Genomic DNA, 17,376 nt, shown 5'->3' on the forward strand with positions numbered 1-17,376 from the left:
AAGTTAGATCAGAGGCGGAGGGTCCAGAAGTCCAGGCCACACACCCCTAAGTCTCTCCTTTCCCTTCTAACACCCGGTCTAGGAAAAACAATTTCTGGATCCCTCTCTGTCTGCAAGTCTCCATTCACAGGGTGGAAGCAAAATGCGTGGTCCCTCCTGTGGGGAATGAGGTCACAGGTAGCAAAGTGCTTTGAGCAACTCAAAGGCGAGGCGTGTAACACAAGCCTTTATTACTTAAGAGAGTGAGGCCAGGTCGGAAGGTCGACAGGCTCACAATCATGGCCCTGCTTTGAACACGACGCGGACCGCCGAGCTTTCTTCTTCACCTTCCCCACCCTCACGGGAAGCGTCCTTTGTCAAGGGTGCATCATTTATGAAGAACATAGTGTCGTGAGATGTGAAAACTGTCCCCGAGTGACAGTCAGACAGGGCCACACTTTTCCCTGCTGACGACTCAGCCACGCCAGCCAGTTACTGCTCTGAGAGCTGGCGTTCAACAGGAGACCTAGCCACCAAACGAGGACACAGACTTCAGAATAGAATTCCATCCCTCGGCGCAGACTCCATGGGCTTTCTCTGCTCCTGCTTCCGCTGGTATCTAGCCTTCTGGTAGAAGATGATGATGACTGCAGTGACCACATTTAGGAGGATGACCAGCAGGGTGAGCCAGAACGAGTATCCGTAAGTGTGGGACGTCCCTTGTTGAGTGGCAGCTGGATAGAGCGGGTACAGCCTCTGGGCCAGCTCTTCTGAGAGACGATTGGACTGCGTGTTCCCCACAAAGAGCACCATGGTTATGAATGTGAAGGATGCTGAAGGGAAGAAAGAGTTTGTAAATAACATGGTGGTATATTTCAATGAATATTTTTATTTTTAAGATTTTTTTTATTGGAGGGTAGTTGCTTTACAACGTTGCGTTAGTTTCTGCTATACAATGAAGTGAGTCAACCCCATGCGTACATATGTCCCCTCCCTCTTGGACCTCCCACCCCCCTACCCCAACTCCACCCTCTAGGTCACCACAGGGCCTTGAGCCAACTTCCTGTGCTATAGAGCAGGCTCCCCCCAAGCTGTCTGTTTTGCACACGGTGGCGTGTATGTGTCTGTCCTAGTCTCCCCATTCCTCCCAACCCCCTCTTCCCCCGCTGCGTCCCCAAGCCTGTTGCCTATGTTTGCGTCTCTATTTCTGCCTTGGAAATACTTTCATCTGTTTTCCTGGATTCCACATATAGGCGTTAATGTACATTTTTAAGGTCACTTTTTTTCCCTTTATCAAACATGTACACTGTGGGCTTTCACTGAACATCTACACTGGGATTTACTCTCTTCTCCGCATTAGGGAGAAGGTAAAAGAAATAAAAGACGCACGCTAGACTCAAGACCCCAAAAGCTAACAATAACACAGGGCAGCTGTGACCAGGAGCACACATTCAGCTCAAGCCCTTTCAGAACGAGTTGAACCCTGCCCACTTCCCAGAGTGATGAACTGAGCCTGCACGCTGCATGAGCGACGGAACAAGTGATTGATCACGGGGGTCGACGGGACAACGGTCTAGAGAGGACCAGTGTGGTGGGGAGGCCAAGGCAAGACGAGAAAAACAGCCAGCCCAAACATCTATCCATCGTGATGCATGGTGAGCATCCTGGTCTGGGAGACACAAGTCCAGCTGATGTGAAGGGGTCTGGAGGGTCCTGAGCACAAGATACAGAGGCCAAGCCCACCTGGGAAGCTCTGGGGACCCACTAGCCTGGCAACTGGCGTCTCATTCAACCCGTAACGGGGGGCAGCATTTAACCAGGAAGGCTCTCTTTAGTAAGTGAGTGAAAGTCATTCAGTTGTGTCCGACTCTTTACGACCCCGTGGACTATACAGTCCATGGAATTCTCCAGGCCAGAATCCTGGAGTGGGCAGCCTTTCCCTTCTCCAGTGGATCTTCCCAACCCAGGGATCGAACCCAGGTCTCCCACATTGCAGGTGGATTCTTTACCAGCCGGGCCACAAGGGAAGTCCAAGAATACTGGAGTGGGTAGCCGATCCCTTCTCCAGCAGATCTTCCCAACCCAGGAATGGAATCGGGGTCTCCCACACTGCAGGCGGATTCTTTACCAACTGAGCTATGAAGGAATCCCTCTTTAGTAGACTCATCCTTTATTATTCACAATGTCCTGCACTAGAGAACCTTCCTCAGTCTTGGCTTTGGAAAGCCCCCTTGGCTTCAACCGTGGTTCTGGAGTCAGAGAGAGCAGGGTCAAGGCCTCCAGCCGCAGGTCTTGGGAGATGCGCTCAGCTGCTCTGAACCTCGATCTTCATCTTCCAAAGGTGGGGAGCTGCAAACCCCGAGGAGCTTCGAGGCTGCATGGGGCTATGGAGGGTGCCGGGGGAGGAGTTTCCTTTCGTGGTCAGGAGAATATCCTAAAATCAACCGTGTATTCTGTGAATACACTGGAAATCACTGAATGGCACCCTTAAATGGGTAGACTGTACGGTATGGGAGTCATATCTCAATAGATTGTTCAAAAAGGCAGAGGAAGGAGGGTCAGAAGGCGGCTGTGCTGGATTTGTGATGAGCCGTCCAGTGGAGTCAGGCTGACCGTGCCGGGCGGCCATCCAGGAGTCCCCAGGACGGAGGTCCAGACCGACACACACTCTCTGACTCTTCCTCTGCTGACGTTTACCCAAAACTAGGAGGACATTCGGCACCCAACGTGCCCTGCCCCTAACCCACACCCAGGACCAGCCCTCCAGAGGCCTTAATTAGAGGGCTTCTGGGTGAGGCGTTTTCATTCCCCTTGAGGACAGTCTTTCATCTTCAACCTAATGCATTTATTTCTTAATAATAACAGGAGTGGGAGTGCACGAAGCCCCTCCCCTCTGCGCCGTGTGTCTCACACCCCGTAATTATCCCTCATTCTGCTCTTGGGAAGTTTCTTCTAAAAGCTTTAGTCAGAAAGGAGCAAAACCCAGAAATGGGCTACACTCTGTTCTCTGAAGTGGATGCTCACGACTTTGACTTAAACCACGAGGGCACCCGCCAATGGACACGGATGCTGAGCTGAGCCCCCAGCAGAAGGGGACACCGCTCACTGCCTGCTTCTGTGGTTCCTGGGACAGAAGGTTTACGGGGCCTGGAGGGAGCCCCATGGCAGACGGAGGAGCCCCCAAGGGCTCAGGGCGCTGGTCTTCCACCCCCCTGGCCTGTCCCCGTGGGCGTGGGACCTGCCGATTACAGATAATGATCCCTTATTAGGGCAGTCACCTTGAAAGTGAAAGTGAAGTCGCTCAGTCATGTCCGACTCTTTGCAACCCCAGGGACTGTAGCCTACCAGGCTCCTCTGCCCATGGAATTTTCCAGGCAACAGTACTGGAGTGGGTTGCCAATTCCTTCTCCAGGGGATTTTCCCAACCCAGGAATCGAACACAGGTCTCCCGCATTGCAGGCAGACGTACCATCTGAGCCACAGGGAAGCCCTTAAAATTCCTGGCTCTGACACTGAAACGTTAGGTGGTTTTCCAATAGAGTTCCTCATTCAAGTGAAATCATATTCCATGCCCATTGGCACTGAATTTCAACGGAGATGTGCAACGATTTGTTTTAGAGCTTGAACAACGGAACAAGGACATAAACAAAGTTTTGCATAAAGTTCAACAGTACTGCTACGAACTTCCTCCAGACCTAGGGCTCCAGCCTGCAGAGCAGCCGACAGACATGAGATGAAGGTGTGAGGAAGAAGCAGAGGAAACAGTTTGGCACGCAAATTCCTCCCTGCTCTCGGTCCCCGGGCTGAGGACCGAGTGTGTCGGGGCAGACCATCTGCAGTGCTCTCCCTGGCTCCCCTGTCATCTCCAGCTCCTCTCAGATGACAGTTCTGTCCCCTGTGGCCAGGGTCACCATGCCAGGCTGGGCTCAGAGGGCACATGGGCCCTGGAGGGAGGCTGCAAGTCCTGCTTTTGTCCTCAAAGCAGCATCTCCTCCTGTTGCTTCAGAGACAAGCCAGAAAACTGCTCCCCTTCTTCCTGTAGCCAAGGAGCCTGTGTCTAAGCCCAGCCTGGAGAGGCGTGTGCGGCCCTTCCCTTGGCCACAGGGCACCTCAAGGCAGCCTGACCCCGCCCCCGGTGCCAGAGTGACCCAAGGCAGGGACCTGGAGATGGTGTATTTGTGCACAAAGCCCGCTGCAGGCTGAGCCTCGGGGGGCCCCGAGTTTTCAGCAATTCTTCAACCAAACAGGGCCCAAGTCTGCCCTTTGAGAGTTGGAGGCTGCCCACCTCTGCCTCACACATCAAAGTCTCTGATTGTGCTTCTGCCCACCTCACAGCCGCTCTGTGTGTCAGAACTTGCCCCGAGCCTGGGGAGGAATGTGGCGGGAGCTTGCTGCCCATCAAACAGTTCTTTGTTGTTAGAACCAGGTGTGGACTGGGGGTGGGGAGACTGCTGGCCTTGCTTCCCATGTCTTCCTCCACAAACATGCATCAGGCCTCTGCCCTGAGCAAAGCCAGCTCATACTCAACAGTGGAGGAAGACACTGAAGCCAGGGGCTTCCTCCTGCAGAGACAAGGGGATGGGTTCTGGACCCTGCGGGTGTAGACAGAGCAACGAGGGTGAATTTTGTCTGGCTGGCCCCACCCAACCCATCCCTCTGGTCCTAGTGATCAACATTGCTCTCAGATCCCTCCCCCTCAGCCCCAGCTCCAGGTGGTCAGTGTCCTCAGCCAAAGTGGGTCAGTCAGTGAATTCAACCCTGCCAGCTATGGAGACGGTTCCAGAAATGGAGGAGGCCAACTCTGGCAAGAGTCAGGTTTTGGGGGAAAAAAAAAAATCATCTTTTCTCCTGCGGTTGCTGCATCTGTGATGGCCCAGAAAGAACTGGCAGATGTCTTGCCTTTAGGAGGACCAGACTAGCTACTTACTGACAGAGGGAACACAGGAGGGAGGAGAGGTCTGATGGCTCAGGCTGAGATCCTGGATCCAGCTGTACCTGAAGCCACTGCTTCCCTTAGCTTCTTCATCGCATGAGCAAAAATTAAAAGAATCAATTTTTTTCACCCTGGCAATGAGTGCCAATGAGTGTTGCCTTTGGTTTGGTTGACAGACGTGAACTACAGTCATAGAAGCAGCTTGGGGCACAGAACCCTGGTGTCTGGATGAGGGCCTCTGAGTTTTGAACCAACCCCTCCAGATCCACCGTGAGATGGGAAGCCCAAACGCTCATTCCTGGCTGGCAGCTGATGCCCTTTAAGTTTGGGCATCTGCTTGTTTTGATCACAAATGCACAGAAAGAAAGGAAAGGGCTGGTCATGTGTGGATGTGGCTACACCAGCCTGATCCCAGATGCTCAGAGCTGAGAGGTGGGTGTGCAGGCTTGCCCGCGGCAGACCGGATTTCCACCTGTGGTCCTGCATGATGTTTAGGAATCCCAGCTTGTTTGGTCAGAGTGTTGAGAGGCTCTCCCTTGTATCCATGCCAGAATGGGGCTGGCTTCTTAAATATGAGCTTGAAAGAGGCCACAGTGGAAGCGCGTGTGCACTCACACCACTCAGGGCTGTGCTCAGGGCTTCCCTCCCCAGAAAGCCAGGTGTCCGTGGTCTCAGCACAGCCCTGCTGGGATCCACAGCACAGCGGCGCCTCCAGCCACCTGCACTGGCCAGTGTGACGACGGCCTCACAGAAGGGCAGGAAGCTGCCCAGAGCCCGCCATCCAAGACTTCTTGATACCCCTAGATCCAGAGCACCTATCTTCTCCCTGAAAGTTCCTGGTCTGTGTTTAAATATACCACATGCAACACACATACGACCACTGCCAGGGCCAGCCCATTAGTTCAGTTCAGTTCAGTCACTCAGGCGTATCGAGCTCTTTGCAACCCCATGGACTGCTGCATGCCAGGCCTCCCTGTCCATCACCAACACCCAGAGTTTACTCAAACTCATGTCCATTGAGTCAGTGACGCCATGCAACCATCTCATCCTCTGTCATCCCCTTCTCTTCCTGCCTTCAGTCTTTCCCAGCATCAGGGTCTTTTCCAATGAGTCAGTTCTTCACATCAGGTGGCCAAAGTATTGGAGTTTCAGCTTCAGCATCAGTCTTTCCAATGAATATTCAGGACTGATTTCCTTTAGGATTAACTGGTTGGATCTCCTTGCAGTCCAAGGGACTCTCAAGAGTCTTCTCCAGCACCACAGTTCAAAAGCATCAGTTCTTCGGCACTCAGCTTTCTTTATGGTACAAATCTCACATCCGTACATGACTACTGGAAAAACCATAGCCTTGACTAGACAGACCTTTGTTGGCAAAGTAACGTCTCTGCTTTTTAATATGCTGTCTAGGTTGGACATAACTTTTCTTCCAAAGAACAAGCGTCTTTTAATTTCATGGCTGCAGTCACCATCTGCAGTGATTTTGGAACCTCAGAAAATGAAGTCTCTCACTGTTTCCACTGTTTCCCCATCTATTTGCCATGAAGTGATGGGACCAGGTGCCATGATCTTAGTTTTGTGAATATTGAGGTTTAAGCCAGTTTTTTCACTCTCCTCTTTTACTTTCATCAAGAGGCTCTTTAGTTCCTCTTCGCTTTCTGCCATAAGGGTGGTGTCATCTGCATATCTGAGGTTATTGATATTTTTCTTGGCAATCTTGATTTCAGCCTGTGTCTCATCCAGGCTGGCATCCCATTAGTAGGATGGGCTATTTTTGATCCACTCTCAAGATCAGGTTCTCGTGGTGGAGAGAGGGACAGAGCAGGAGAAACCCCACTGTTGGGCAGGGGCAACAAGGCTCCCACTGAACCAAGCCCCTGGGCAAACACAGTGGCCCCAGAACCCGTGAGACCCTCAGAGAGTTCAAAACACTGTGACCCCAACTGAAACCCACTTCCCATTCCCCACCCCAACAGCTTTCCCCCCACACAGACAACACAACCTCGCAGCACCACCCAGCTGACACCCAGGATTCACAGGTCGCCCACAAGGAGGGCGTCGGCCCAGATGCTCCACAAGGGCGTTCTCGGTGGCTCTGTGCCACCTTCGTGTTTAGATGTTAGGCCAAGTCGACTGCTGTTCTATGGGGGCAAGAAGGGGACTAAGTAAATGTGCATGTATGTGTGTGCACATGTGTGTGTGCACGTGTGTGCCTTTCCACCTCACATAGAGCCTACTTTGCAGTCAAGCACGCAGCAGGAGCCCAGGGAATGCTTTACTGACGTGCATGTCCCTGTTTAACGCCTTACCCTGGATACTCGAAGGCAAAGACTGGGTATATCATACATTTTTAACACCTAACACGCCCTCCTTACCCACAGTCCGCCCCTCCCCAGGGCACCCGAAGCACACCTGAAGATGCTGAATAAAAGCTGAAGGCTTGCGAAGATAAGCCTCAGCCCCCCACACTCGACTCAGCACATTCTGAACGCCCAGGGTCCGACAGTGAGCGTGTGTGTCCTCGTGTGAGAGGGAACCAGGGGGACAGAGGCCAGGGCTGGCCGATACTGACCGCTGAGCCCGCTCCAGGTGTACACGCCCGTCGGCCCCAGGAACGTCTGGTAGGGGTTGCTGACGCTGTTGTAGAAGGTGAACCCGGCACTCAGCAGCGAACTGAACAAACCAAGGGCCAGGAACACGATGACCACCGAGTGCAGAGTCTTCGGGGAAGAATTGGTCAATGTCCCTAAAACTGAAACAAGGTCTGGTAAGTACGTGGTGCCCCCGACGCAAAGACCAGCTTTGGGCCCAAGGGCTGGTCCACCCTCTTGGGGCCCCTTCCCATTCCACCTGCTTAGGCGCTGGGGGTAGAAACCCTCAGCCTTTCCATAACAGTTCCATATTTCCGGAGTGCAGGGGAGCGCCAGACATGGACCTCCACACGTGTGAAATGAAACACAGACACCCTGCGCCCTCTGCCATCAGTTCCTGCTTTTGTCACCCTCCTCTCTCTGACCACCAGCCAGCCTCCCCTGGCGTCTGCTTTCCCTGCTCCCTCCGCTGTTTACAATACAAGATGGTCAGACACCAGAGGTGCATTGGCCCCACTCATCTGGGAGCCCAGCCACGTGTTTATAGAACATCTCCAAGAGCTGTCTGTGCATTAAGCCCCTTAGGAGACTGCCGCTACATTCAGTAAAGTGTTTACCAGGGCGTTCAGTGAAAGAAGGCAAAACTAACCTGGGAGTAAGATTTCAGAGTCCTCAGGAATACACTAACAACATCACTGGAATGGCAAGGTGTGGGAACCATGGTAGGAGAGACAAGAAAGCCTTCCTCAGTGATCAACCAGCCCCAAGGAAAAGAAATGGAAAAGGCAAAATGGTTGTCTGTGAGGCCTTACAAATAGCTGAGAAAAAAAGAGAAGCAAAAGGCAAAGGAGAAAAGGAAAGATATATCCATCTGAATGCAGAGTTCACATGGAAAGCCTTCCTCAGAGATCAGTGCAAAGAAATAGAGGAAAACACTAGAATGGGAAAGACTAGAGATCTCTTCAAGAAAATTAGAGATACCAAGGGAACATTTCTTGCAAAGATGGGCTCAATAAAGGACAGAAATGGTAGGGATCTAACAGAAGCGGAAGATATTAAGAAGAGGTGGCAAGAATACAGAAGAACTATCATCATCTCACAGGCCAGCAAAGTAATGCTCAGAACCCTTCAATTGTAAGTGAACAGAGAACTTCCAGATGTTCATGCTGGATTTAGAAAAGGCAGAGGAACTGGAAAACAATTGCCAACATCCGTTGGATCATCGAAAAAACAAGAGAGTTCCAGACAAACATCTACTTATGCATCAATGACTATGCTAAAGCCTTTGACGGTGTGGATCACAACAAACTATGGAAAATTCTGAAAGAAAAGGGAATACCAGATCACCTGACCTGCCTCCTGAGAAATCTGAATGCAGGTAAGAAACAACAGTTAGAACCAGACATGGAACAACAGACTGGCTCCAAATTGGGAAAGGAGTACGTCAAGGCTGTATACTGTCACCCTGCTTATTTAACTTACATGCTGAGTATATCATGAGAAATATCAAGCAAGATGAAGCATAAGCTGGAGTCAGGGTTGCCAGGAGAAGTATCAATAACCTCAGATATGCAGATGACACCACCCTTATGGCAGAAAGTGAAGAACTAAAGAGTCTCTTGATGAAAGTGAAAGAAGACAGTGAAAAAGCTGGCTTAAAACTCAATGTTCAAAAAACTAAGATCATGGCATCCGGTCCCATCACTTCATGACAAATAGGGGAACAATGGAAACAGTGAGAGACTTTATTTTCTGGGGCTCCAAAATCACTGCAGAGGGTGACTGCAGCCATGAAATTAAAGGATGCTTGCTCCTTGGAAGAAAAGCTATGACAACTTAGACAGCATATTAAAAAGCAGAGACATTACTTTGTCAACAAAGGTCTGTCTAGTCAAAGCTATGGTTTTTCCAGTGGTCATGTATGGATGTGAGAGTTGGACTATAAAGAAAGCTGAGAGCTGAAGAATTGATGCTTTTGAACTGTGGTGTTGGAGAAGACTCTTGAGAGTCCCTTGGACTGCAAGGAAATCCAATCAGTCCATCCTAAAGGAGATCAACCTTGAATATTCATTGGAAGGACTGATGCTGAAGCTGAAACTCCAATACTTTGGCCACCTGATGTGAAGGACTGACTCATTGGAAAAGACCCTGATGCTGGGAAAGATTGAAGGCGGGAGGAAAAGGGGACGACAGAGGATGAGATGGTTGGATGGCATCACCGACTCAACGGACATGAGTTTGAGCAAACTCTGGGAGTTGGTGATGGACGGGGAGGCCTGCAGCCCATGGGGTCCCAAAGAGTCAGACACAATTGAGTAACTGAACTGAACTGAGGAACCAGGGTGGGGGTGGGAGAGAAAGAGTCAGAGCTTCCTTCTTTTCATTCCTGTTTCTCAGGGCCCCTAGGAGACAGCCGGAGTTTCTCACATCTTCACCCAGAGCAGCTTAAAAGAACAGAAACCGAAATAGCCACAGACGCTTTCTTGTTCTGCTGTGGGTGGTGAGTTTTAAGGAACAGGGCCCTGGAAGCCAGAGGGGACCCCGGATGTCGTGCAGGCGGGAGCTGCTGAGTGTCATGCCAGACCGCGTCCTGGGAACAAGGAGCCCTCCATCTGCAAGGTGGCCCTTTCCATCCCTGTGGTACCTTAGCCGTTCAAAGGTTCTTCATCCTGCATTTCTATGATATTAACCCTGGGTCCTAATGCTCCTTTGGGACCAATGCAGAATCCACTCCATCCTCTCCTGCCTGGAGCTTCTCCCGACATTTGAAAAGAGGATGTAAACTCAGTGAGTTATTCGTAAGACGTGATTCCACGGCTCCTGGCATCCTGGCCCTGACTGCACACACACTCTAGTCTGACCGTCCTCCCCATTCGTGGTGGCCAGATGGGCTCAGCACTCCTGTTAAGATGCGGCACTCCCTGTGCCATCTCTGTCTATCTCTAACACCTACGTGTTAGTCGCTCAGACATTTTTATTTTAAACCAGCAGTATTCTGTGAAGGAGCTAAATTTGTCATCAACGGACAGAGGGTAGATATGAGAGATTTGAGCCAGCAAGTCAGCCTTCAGACATCCTGGCAGTGGGGATACAGTCGTAAAGACCCTCGTGCATGAGAGAGTTCATCCTGAAGGCCAGGTCACGTGGCCCGGCCTGGGCTGGAACCATCCCTGGCTGGACGGAGCAGGGACGCAATGCCAGGCATGCAGGGCTGAGCAGAAGGCAGGCAAGTGTGGCAGCCAAAGCCTGCAGAAGAGGACAGAGGCAGGAAAGGAAACAGCCAGGAGGGAGACACAGGTGTGGTCTCCGGTGAGCAGCCACAGCCCTGCCAACCCCTCAGGAGACCAGGGAGGACAGGAGAGGGAAATACCAGCTCAGCAACACGCAGGCCATGAGCTCACTGCCCAGGGAGCCGGGCCCCAGGGGCAGAGTCCAGCGCACACACGGCCGGTCCGCTCCTCCCGGGTACTGTCTGGCCCTGTCACCATTTCTGTTGGTGACCCATGGGCGGGGATTTCTGTTGGTGACCCATGGGAGGGGCTAAGTGCTCTGCACAGCTCGCTGGTTTACGCACTCTGGATATGTCCTCTTGGTGATGCACTCAGTGAGAAGTCTGACAGGCCTTGGCTTAGCTGAGGACATGGTCCTCTCTGTCACCTGCTGTTGCCCAGGCGAGGAGCCCTGCCCTCCTCGGGGGAGGGACCGTCTGCACTGAGACTGTTCCAAGGTCCGACCCTCAACCCGAGGCTCTGGCTTCTTGGTCTGTCTCACCCCGGAGACGAGTGGGGAGCTTTGCCAGGCTGTGAGGCAGCACACTACTCTTTAGTGACTTGTGGAGGATGACGCCAGAGTGAAAAACAAGAAGCAGGACACACCTGTTTCAAGGCACAAGGTCAAATGCTGTGGATCCTTCCAAACTTAGTCACCCCCGGGAAGAACCGCTTCTCCTGTGTTCCACGACCCCCTGGCTCTGCCTGAGCACCAAGGAGGAAGCTCCAGCACCAGATCAGAAGTTTCCTGGGGACTAAGGGAACTCTGTCCTTAGCCAACGAGACCTAATTTGGATGCTTAACTAGAAAATAGGGCTCCCCAGATGGCACTGGTGGTAAAGAACCCGTCTGTCAACGCAGGAGACACAAAAGACACAGATCCAATCCCTAGGTCCCCTGGAGGAGGAACTGGCAACCCACTCCAGGATCCTTGCCTGGAAGATTCCATGGACAGAGCCACCTGGCGGGCAACAGTCCAAGGGGTTGCAATGAGTCGGATACCACTGAGCTACCTAGCACACTAGAAAATAAAAATTTCAGCATGGGTCAAATGTCACGTGTCCAAGTGCCTGAAGTCCCCTAGGGAAACCTTATTAAATCTTAAATGGAGGGTCATTTGCGAATGGTTAATATTCCACATTTTAGAGTAAATTAGAAAGGAGCAACCTGGTGAAGCTCAGTGGTAAAGAATCCACTTGCCGATGCAGGAGACGCAGGAGTCCTGGGTTCGATCCCTGGGTTGGGAGGATCCCCTGGAGTAGGAAGCCCACTCCACTATTCTTGCCTGGAGAATCCTACTGACAGAGAAGCCTGGTGAGCTACAGTCCATGGGGCCACAGAGAGTCAGACATGACCGAGCGACTGAGCAGACACCCAGACATCAGTTCTCAAAGCGGAGTCAATTTGACTCATGCTTTTCTATGAATTCATGTGACAATTTAGGTTAAGTTTAACTGCCACATTTCAAAATTGTATTTCAGCCTCTGAGTTGCCCCACAGGTATGACAGCTGTATCTCCTGCACCTTCCAGCCACCCAACCTTCCCCCCAACCCCGCTTAGAACTCAGACAGTGAAAGCTAGAAATTCAGTGAAAGTTGAGCAAGAATGAAATCACAATCAACCTCCACAGCATCTGACAGCTGCTCTCTGCCTACAAAATTAGCAAATACATTCAGTTCTTTTTTTCTTGTTTTGAGGGGCCTGAGCGTCAGAATTGAGAAAGCCATCCCACAGTTGGAACCAATTGTTGATTCTAGCAGCTCCGGCAAAGAGGCCCGAATGCACTGGGAGGTGGGCAGTGCAGAAAGGAGGGGTCATCTGAACATCTGGGCTTCCTGGGCCTAAAGATTTATATTCAAGCCTCACTGGCCACCTGGCCCTTCTCGTCTGCTTTTCAGGAAGTCCCGGGAAATTGAGGCAGAGCCGCTGGCTTTTATGTGGGGAGAAACAGCCTCCATGCCCCACTCAACCATCTGGGCACCAGGGGGCCTGACCCAAGGGAACTCCTGAATCTCTGGGCCCCAGTGTACCCCTGGAAGGACTCCACACACACCGGAGTGTGGCCTGGGAGCTCTCCCGGCACGTCCCAGCTGCTGGCCTAGGTTATCTCAGTCGGGGGAGAGGCGGCAGGTGGCTTCCAAGGTGGCTCGACACAGTGGTTTAGAATCCACCTGCCAAGGCAAGAGACGAAGGTTCGATCCCTGGGTCGGGAAGATCCCTTGGAGGAGGAAATGGCAACCCAGTCCAGTGGGCTGAAGTGGAGTTATCTTGCCTGGGAAAGTCCATGGACAGAGGAGCCTGGTGGGCTACAGTCCATGGGGTCACAAAGAGTCACACAGAACTGAGCAACAGAGCAGGCATGCACACACATCTCTGTGAGAAGAGTAGGGGAAAGCCTCTTCTGCCCCTTTATGCTCCACCTCCCAGCGGGGCCACGTCTCTAGTGGCAAATAAGAAGTCACTCCTACCCGAGGGAAAGTGTGGGATGTATGTGGGGTAGGACTGGGCGGGTAGGAATGGTAAGAAGGGGCTTTTGGTACATTCTGGAGATACAGACCTCCTTTCTTCGTTCTTGCAGTTACTTGGTTTTTTTGCACCAGATTCACTTCCTTCATGATTTTAAATGTGAGCAACTAGTACAGCTCTAACTTCCCTGAGAACAGAAAGGGATGGGAAAGAGACTTGGAGGAGGACAGGCACATTTGGGGTGAAACACCCCTGTGTTCTCATAGTGCCCTGCACACACCTTTAACCTACAAGGAGGCAGGCTCCTGGATTTAACCGATAAGGGTGTCTTTCTCTAGAAAGACTGAGTGGTGAATCCTCCCAGGCAGGGGCTCTGTGCAGTTCCACTCAGGATCCAAGCCCCTCACTTATGTAACAGCTGTCCAGGGAGGATTTTTTTTAACTGAAATTAAATAACTAGGACTTTTGGAGTAGCCAGGCAACGTGCTCGCTCGTGGACACATGGCCCTTTCCATCTGGGTGCTGGACGAGCTGGGATCCTCGGGACGAGGCTGGTGGAGCTCCCGGTGAACCTGAGCTGCCCAAACAGCCTAGTTATGCCATGGAGAGGTTCCTCCCCAGGCTGGACTGATCATTTTCCCCAGGTGACACACTGTTGGCTGAATTATTTTTGCACGTTGAGCTCAGCCACGGTCGCTTCACGCTGCTCTTTCATTTCAGAAATCGACAGCCCCAGATTGGCACCATGCGATAAACCCTAGGCTGGAACAGAACAGGGTTTTAGCAATATTTATCACACTTTGGAGGTTTCAGTCAGACCTCTTCCTGGCTAAGAAACTGACCTGGTTAACTTCTTATTTGAAAAGGCAATCCGTCACTGCAGGGCAGAGAAGTGGCATTCATATCGATGATTTTACTGGGCTGCCAATGGCCAGTTTCTGATTGGAAATGAGCCTGTGTGGTCCTGAGGAAACCATCTCACTGCAAGCTTGTAATCCTGCTCCCTGGGGACTGCGTCCACATACCTACACCTGCCAAGGCACCATCTACCTTGTGGCTACATGGCTTTTCCCCTCTCTGCAAGGACAGTTGGCAAGTGCTCCCACTTCAATGACTGCTAAAGATGCCAGCACTGAAGGCCCCCTCGGTTCTGAGTGGTCCCTAGCAGATTGTTAGCCCCTGAAATTGTGCAGCACCTCAGTGTCTGGGAAGTAGAGTGCCGTCTAAACACCTGTGTGGCTGCAGGCAGGGACCTGAAGCTGGAATGTGGGTCTCTGGGGACCAAGAATAAAAAAAGAGAGCCAGGCAAAGCAAATGCAAATACTCTGCCTCCTTTGTGGGCACACACTGCCCTGCAGTGTCCACCGGGCCCCGCCGCCTTCAGGGTTATCCTTGCCCACGGCTGTCCCCACCCTCCGACAGTCACCGTGCTCACGTCACCCCCTCAGGGCTCTAGAGACAGGCTGGCCCGCCCAGATCTCTCCTGAGCTCCCCAGGAGGCAGGGAGGCAGGGAGCTCACTGAAGCCCTTTACCTCAAATGGGAACCAATTGATTGTAAACAGACACTGTATGAAAATGTAAAAATTCCCAGACTGTTAACTCATATTTTAAAAATTGAACATGTATCTGGAAATTCAGGAGCCAGAGGGAGTTTTGGTTTCGCAAATTGTATTCACAGAACTGCAAGTGGGACTGAATCTCTGAAAGCCTTCGTCTCTTGTTCCCATGGAGTGAATTCTCCTCCTTTTCCCGAGGAGCTGAGGTCAGTACCAGAGAAGATGCGCAATGCTGCTAAAATACTGGCAGAGACTTTGCTTTTGCTAAGGTCTAAAAGGCAGATTCATAATTTGGAAATATAATTATGCTGCTCTGGAATTCAGGAAGTCATTTCATTAATAAAGTCACAAATTAGAGCTAGAACTTGGAGTTACGGTCAAAGGCTCAAACTCCCAACATTATGCATGGCATGAGGACTAAATATTGCATTTGTGTAAGATAGAAACTGATGTAAGTTCAGGGCTTCCCTGGTGGTCTAGGGGCTAAGACTCCAAGCTCCCAGTGCAGGGGGCCCAAGTTCCGTCCCTGGTCAGGAAACTGGATCCCACATGCAGCAACTAAACAGCCGCATGCTGTAAATAAAAGGTCCCACAACCAAGTGGGAGTCCCACAACTTTAGTCCCACAGCTAAGATCTGGTGCTGAAAATAAACAAAGGAATGAAAATAAACACAAAAAAAGGCAAGTCAGCACTCGAACAGAATTAGACTTCTGTAAGATAGCTGAGAGCTTTTTCTGTGTTATAAACCTACCATCTTATGGCCTCAGGAAACACTAGTTTAAAAAAAAATGACGTATGTTTACAAAGAAAAAGGTGATGACTGCATAATACCTGATAAAGCCTGTATAGTAAGCTGCATGAAACACCATTCAGAACAAAATCTATTTAAGGTGCTAAATAGTTTATAAATTATGTTTCTAAATTTATAAAGCAGTGGTATGTATTTAAACTTTGAATGCCAAGTAAGTAGCTAAATTGTGCTTATTCTCAATGAATTTTTGTTTTCTGCGCATTGAGAGTAGAGCAGTAGTATGTACGAAATCAGAAAAAAATAGGAATTTCTGTAAAATATTCAATTAATATAAGTGATGGAAATTTAATATCATTTCCAACAGCAATGAGATTGTTTGGAAGTAAGAATGTAAATTCAAATCAGTGAAAGTAATGAGCCTGAGATACAGGGGTAATAAATTGCCCATATTTTCCACTTCATTTTTTCTTGTCAATAAACTCTGGTGCTGTTTAAGGCTTCCCTAGTGGCTCAGATGGTAATGAATCTGCCTGAGATGCAGGAGACTCAGGTTCAATCCTTGAGTCCGGAAGATGCTCCTGGAGAAGGGAACAGCAACCCACTCCAGTATTTTTGTCTGGGAAATCCCAAAAACGGAGGAGCCTGGTGGGCTAAGATCCATGGGGTCACAAAGAGTCGGAGATGACTGAGCCACTAACACACACACACACTGTTTAAACGCAACTCTACCAGAGGGATTTCGACTGTTTTACTAATAGGCCCAACCAGACCTGAGGAAGCTGAAAAAGTTTGGTGAATTTTCAAGATTAAAAATACGAGATCGTATCTACAGCCCAATTAAAATTTACCAGGAAATTATTTCTGAAAGGCTATTTGACCAGAACACAGGATGACATCAATTTTACCCAGTTAATTCAGCCTCATTGTGTACATTCAAATGAGCTATAATTACCTTCAAAATTTTTGTCTGATTCTGCAAGTCCATGATTCAATTCTTGAATACTCTTCCCACGAAGGAGTCCATAGGTGATGATCACACTACCGTTCGAAGAAGAGTCACTGATGGCGATCGCACTGCGGATCCATTGTTGGGTCACCAGAACAACGCAAACGACAACGAAAGCCCCCAGGCTGGTGACGAAGCTGAGTAAGAACGTCAGCGTTTTCTTTGCCGTGGGCATTTTCTCAGGACGCGAAGGGTCCTCGGGTAAAAAAACAGAGATCTTTTTATACTATTTTTGGGCCTTCTCTTTCGGAGTCCAGTGTTTAGAAATGAAGTCTCACACTGTCTTGTGAAATATAAATCCTCATTCTTCAAGAGGAAGGGTTACACTGATGAACATTGGACTGTGAGTAGGGTCATAAAGATTTATGGTAGCTGAACTTTGGTCTGGAGTGACAGGTTGCTATGGTTATAGCCAACCGGGAGGAACAAGGGATAAACACAGTCTTCCTGAGACATCACCAATCACACAACTAACTTATAACTCTTTTTTTTTTTCAAGTGCCTTGAAAACAAAATCAGCCTACCACATCAGGACAGAACTAGAATTCCTAAATAATACGCCCTGTACTCCTCAAATGTTACTGATTCTAGCAGCCAACAACACAGAGTCCCACCAGCCAAGGGTTAATGATGTGACCCTAACAAAGGTTCCAAAGGAAATCCTAAAGAGATGAAGCTCTTGCTACAAGTCCTAGGGATTGGAAAGAGGAAAGCTGACACCTTATTTTTAGACTTTGATAAAGAAGTGCACCTTTCAAATTTCCTCTTTCAAACTGGATCACACTCATCTGTTATTTAAATTGTAACTTGAGAGGTTTCATCTCT

General features: G+C 50.2%; 1 protein-coding gene across 1 annotated transcript; it reads right to left on the reverse strand.

Annotated features, from left to right (window-relative positions):
• Window positions 1-531: 531 nt before the first annotated feature.
• Window positions 532-16,726, reverse strand: CLRN3 (clarin 3). The gene is made up of 3 exons (XM_052661183.1): window positions 16,498-16,726; window positions 7,482-7,661; window positions 532-812 (listed from the first exon to the last, which is right to left on the reverse strand). Exons 1-3 carry the CDS (start codon window positions 16,724-16,726, stop codon window positions 532-534), a joined length of 690 nt encoding a protein of 229 aa, XP_052517143.1.
• Between the last annotated feature and the right edge of the window lie 650 nt (window positions 16,727-17,376).

This window comes from Budorcas taxicolor, chromosome 23 (genome assembly GCF_023091745.1).
Source record: "Budorcas taxicolor isolate Tak-1 chromosome 23, Takin1.1, whole genome shotgun sequence".
NCBI classification, from domain to species: domain Eukaryota; kingdom Metazoa; phylum Chordata; class Mammalia; order Artiodactyla; family Bovidae; genus Budorcas; species Budorcas taxicolor.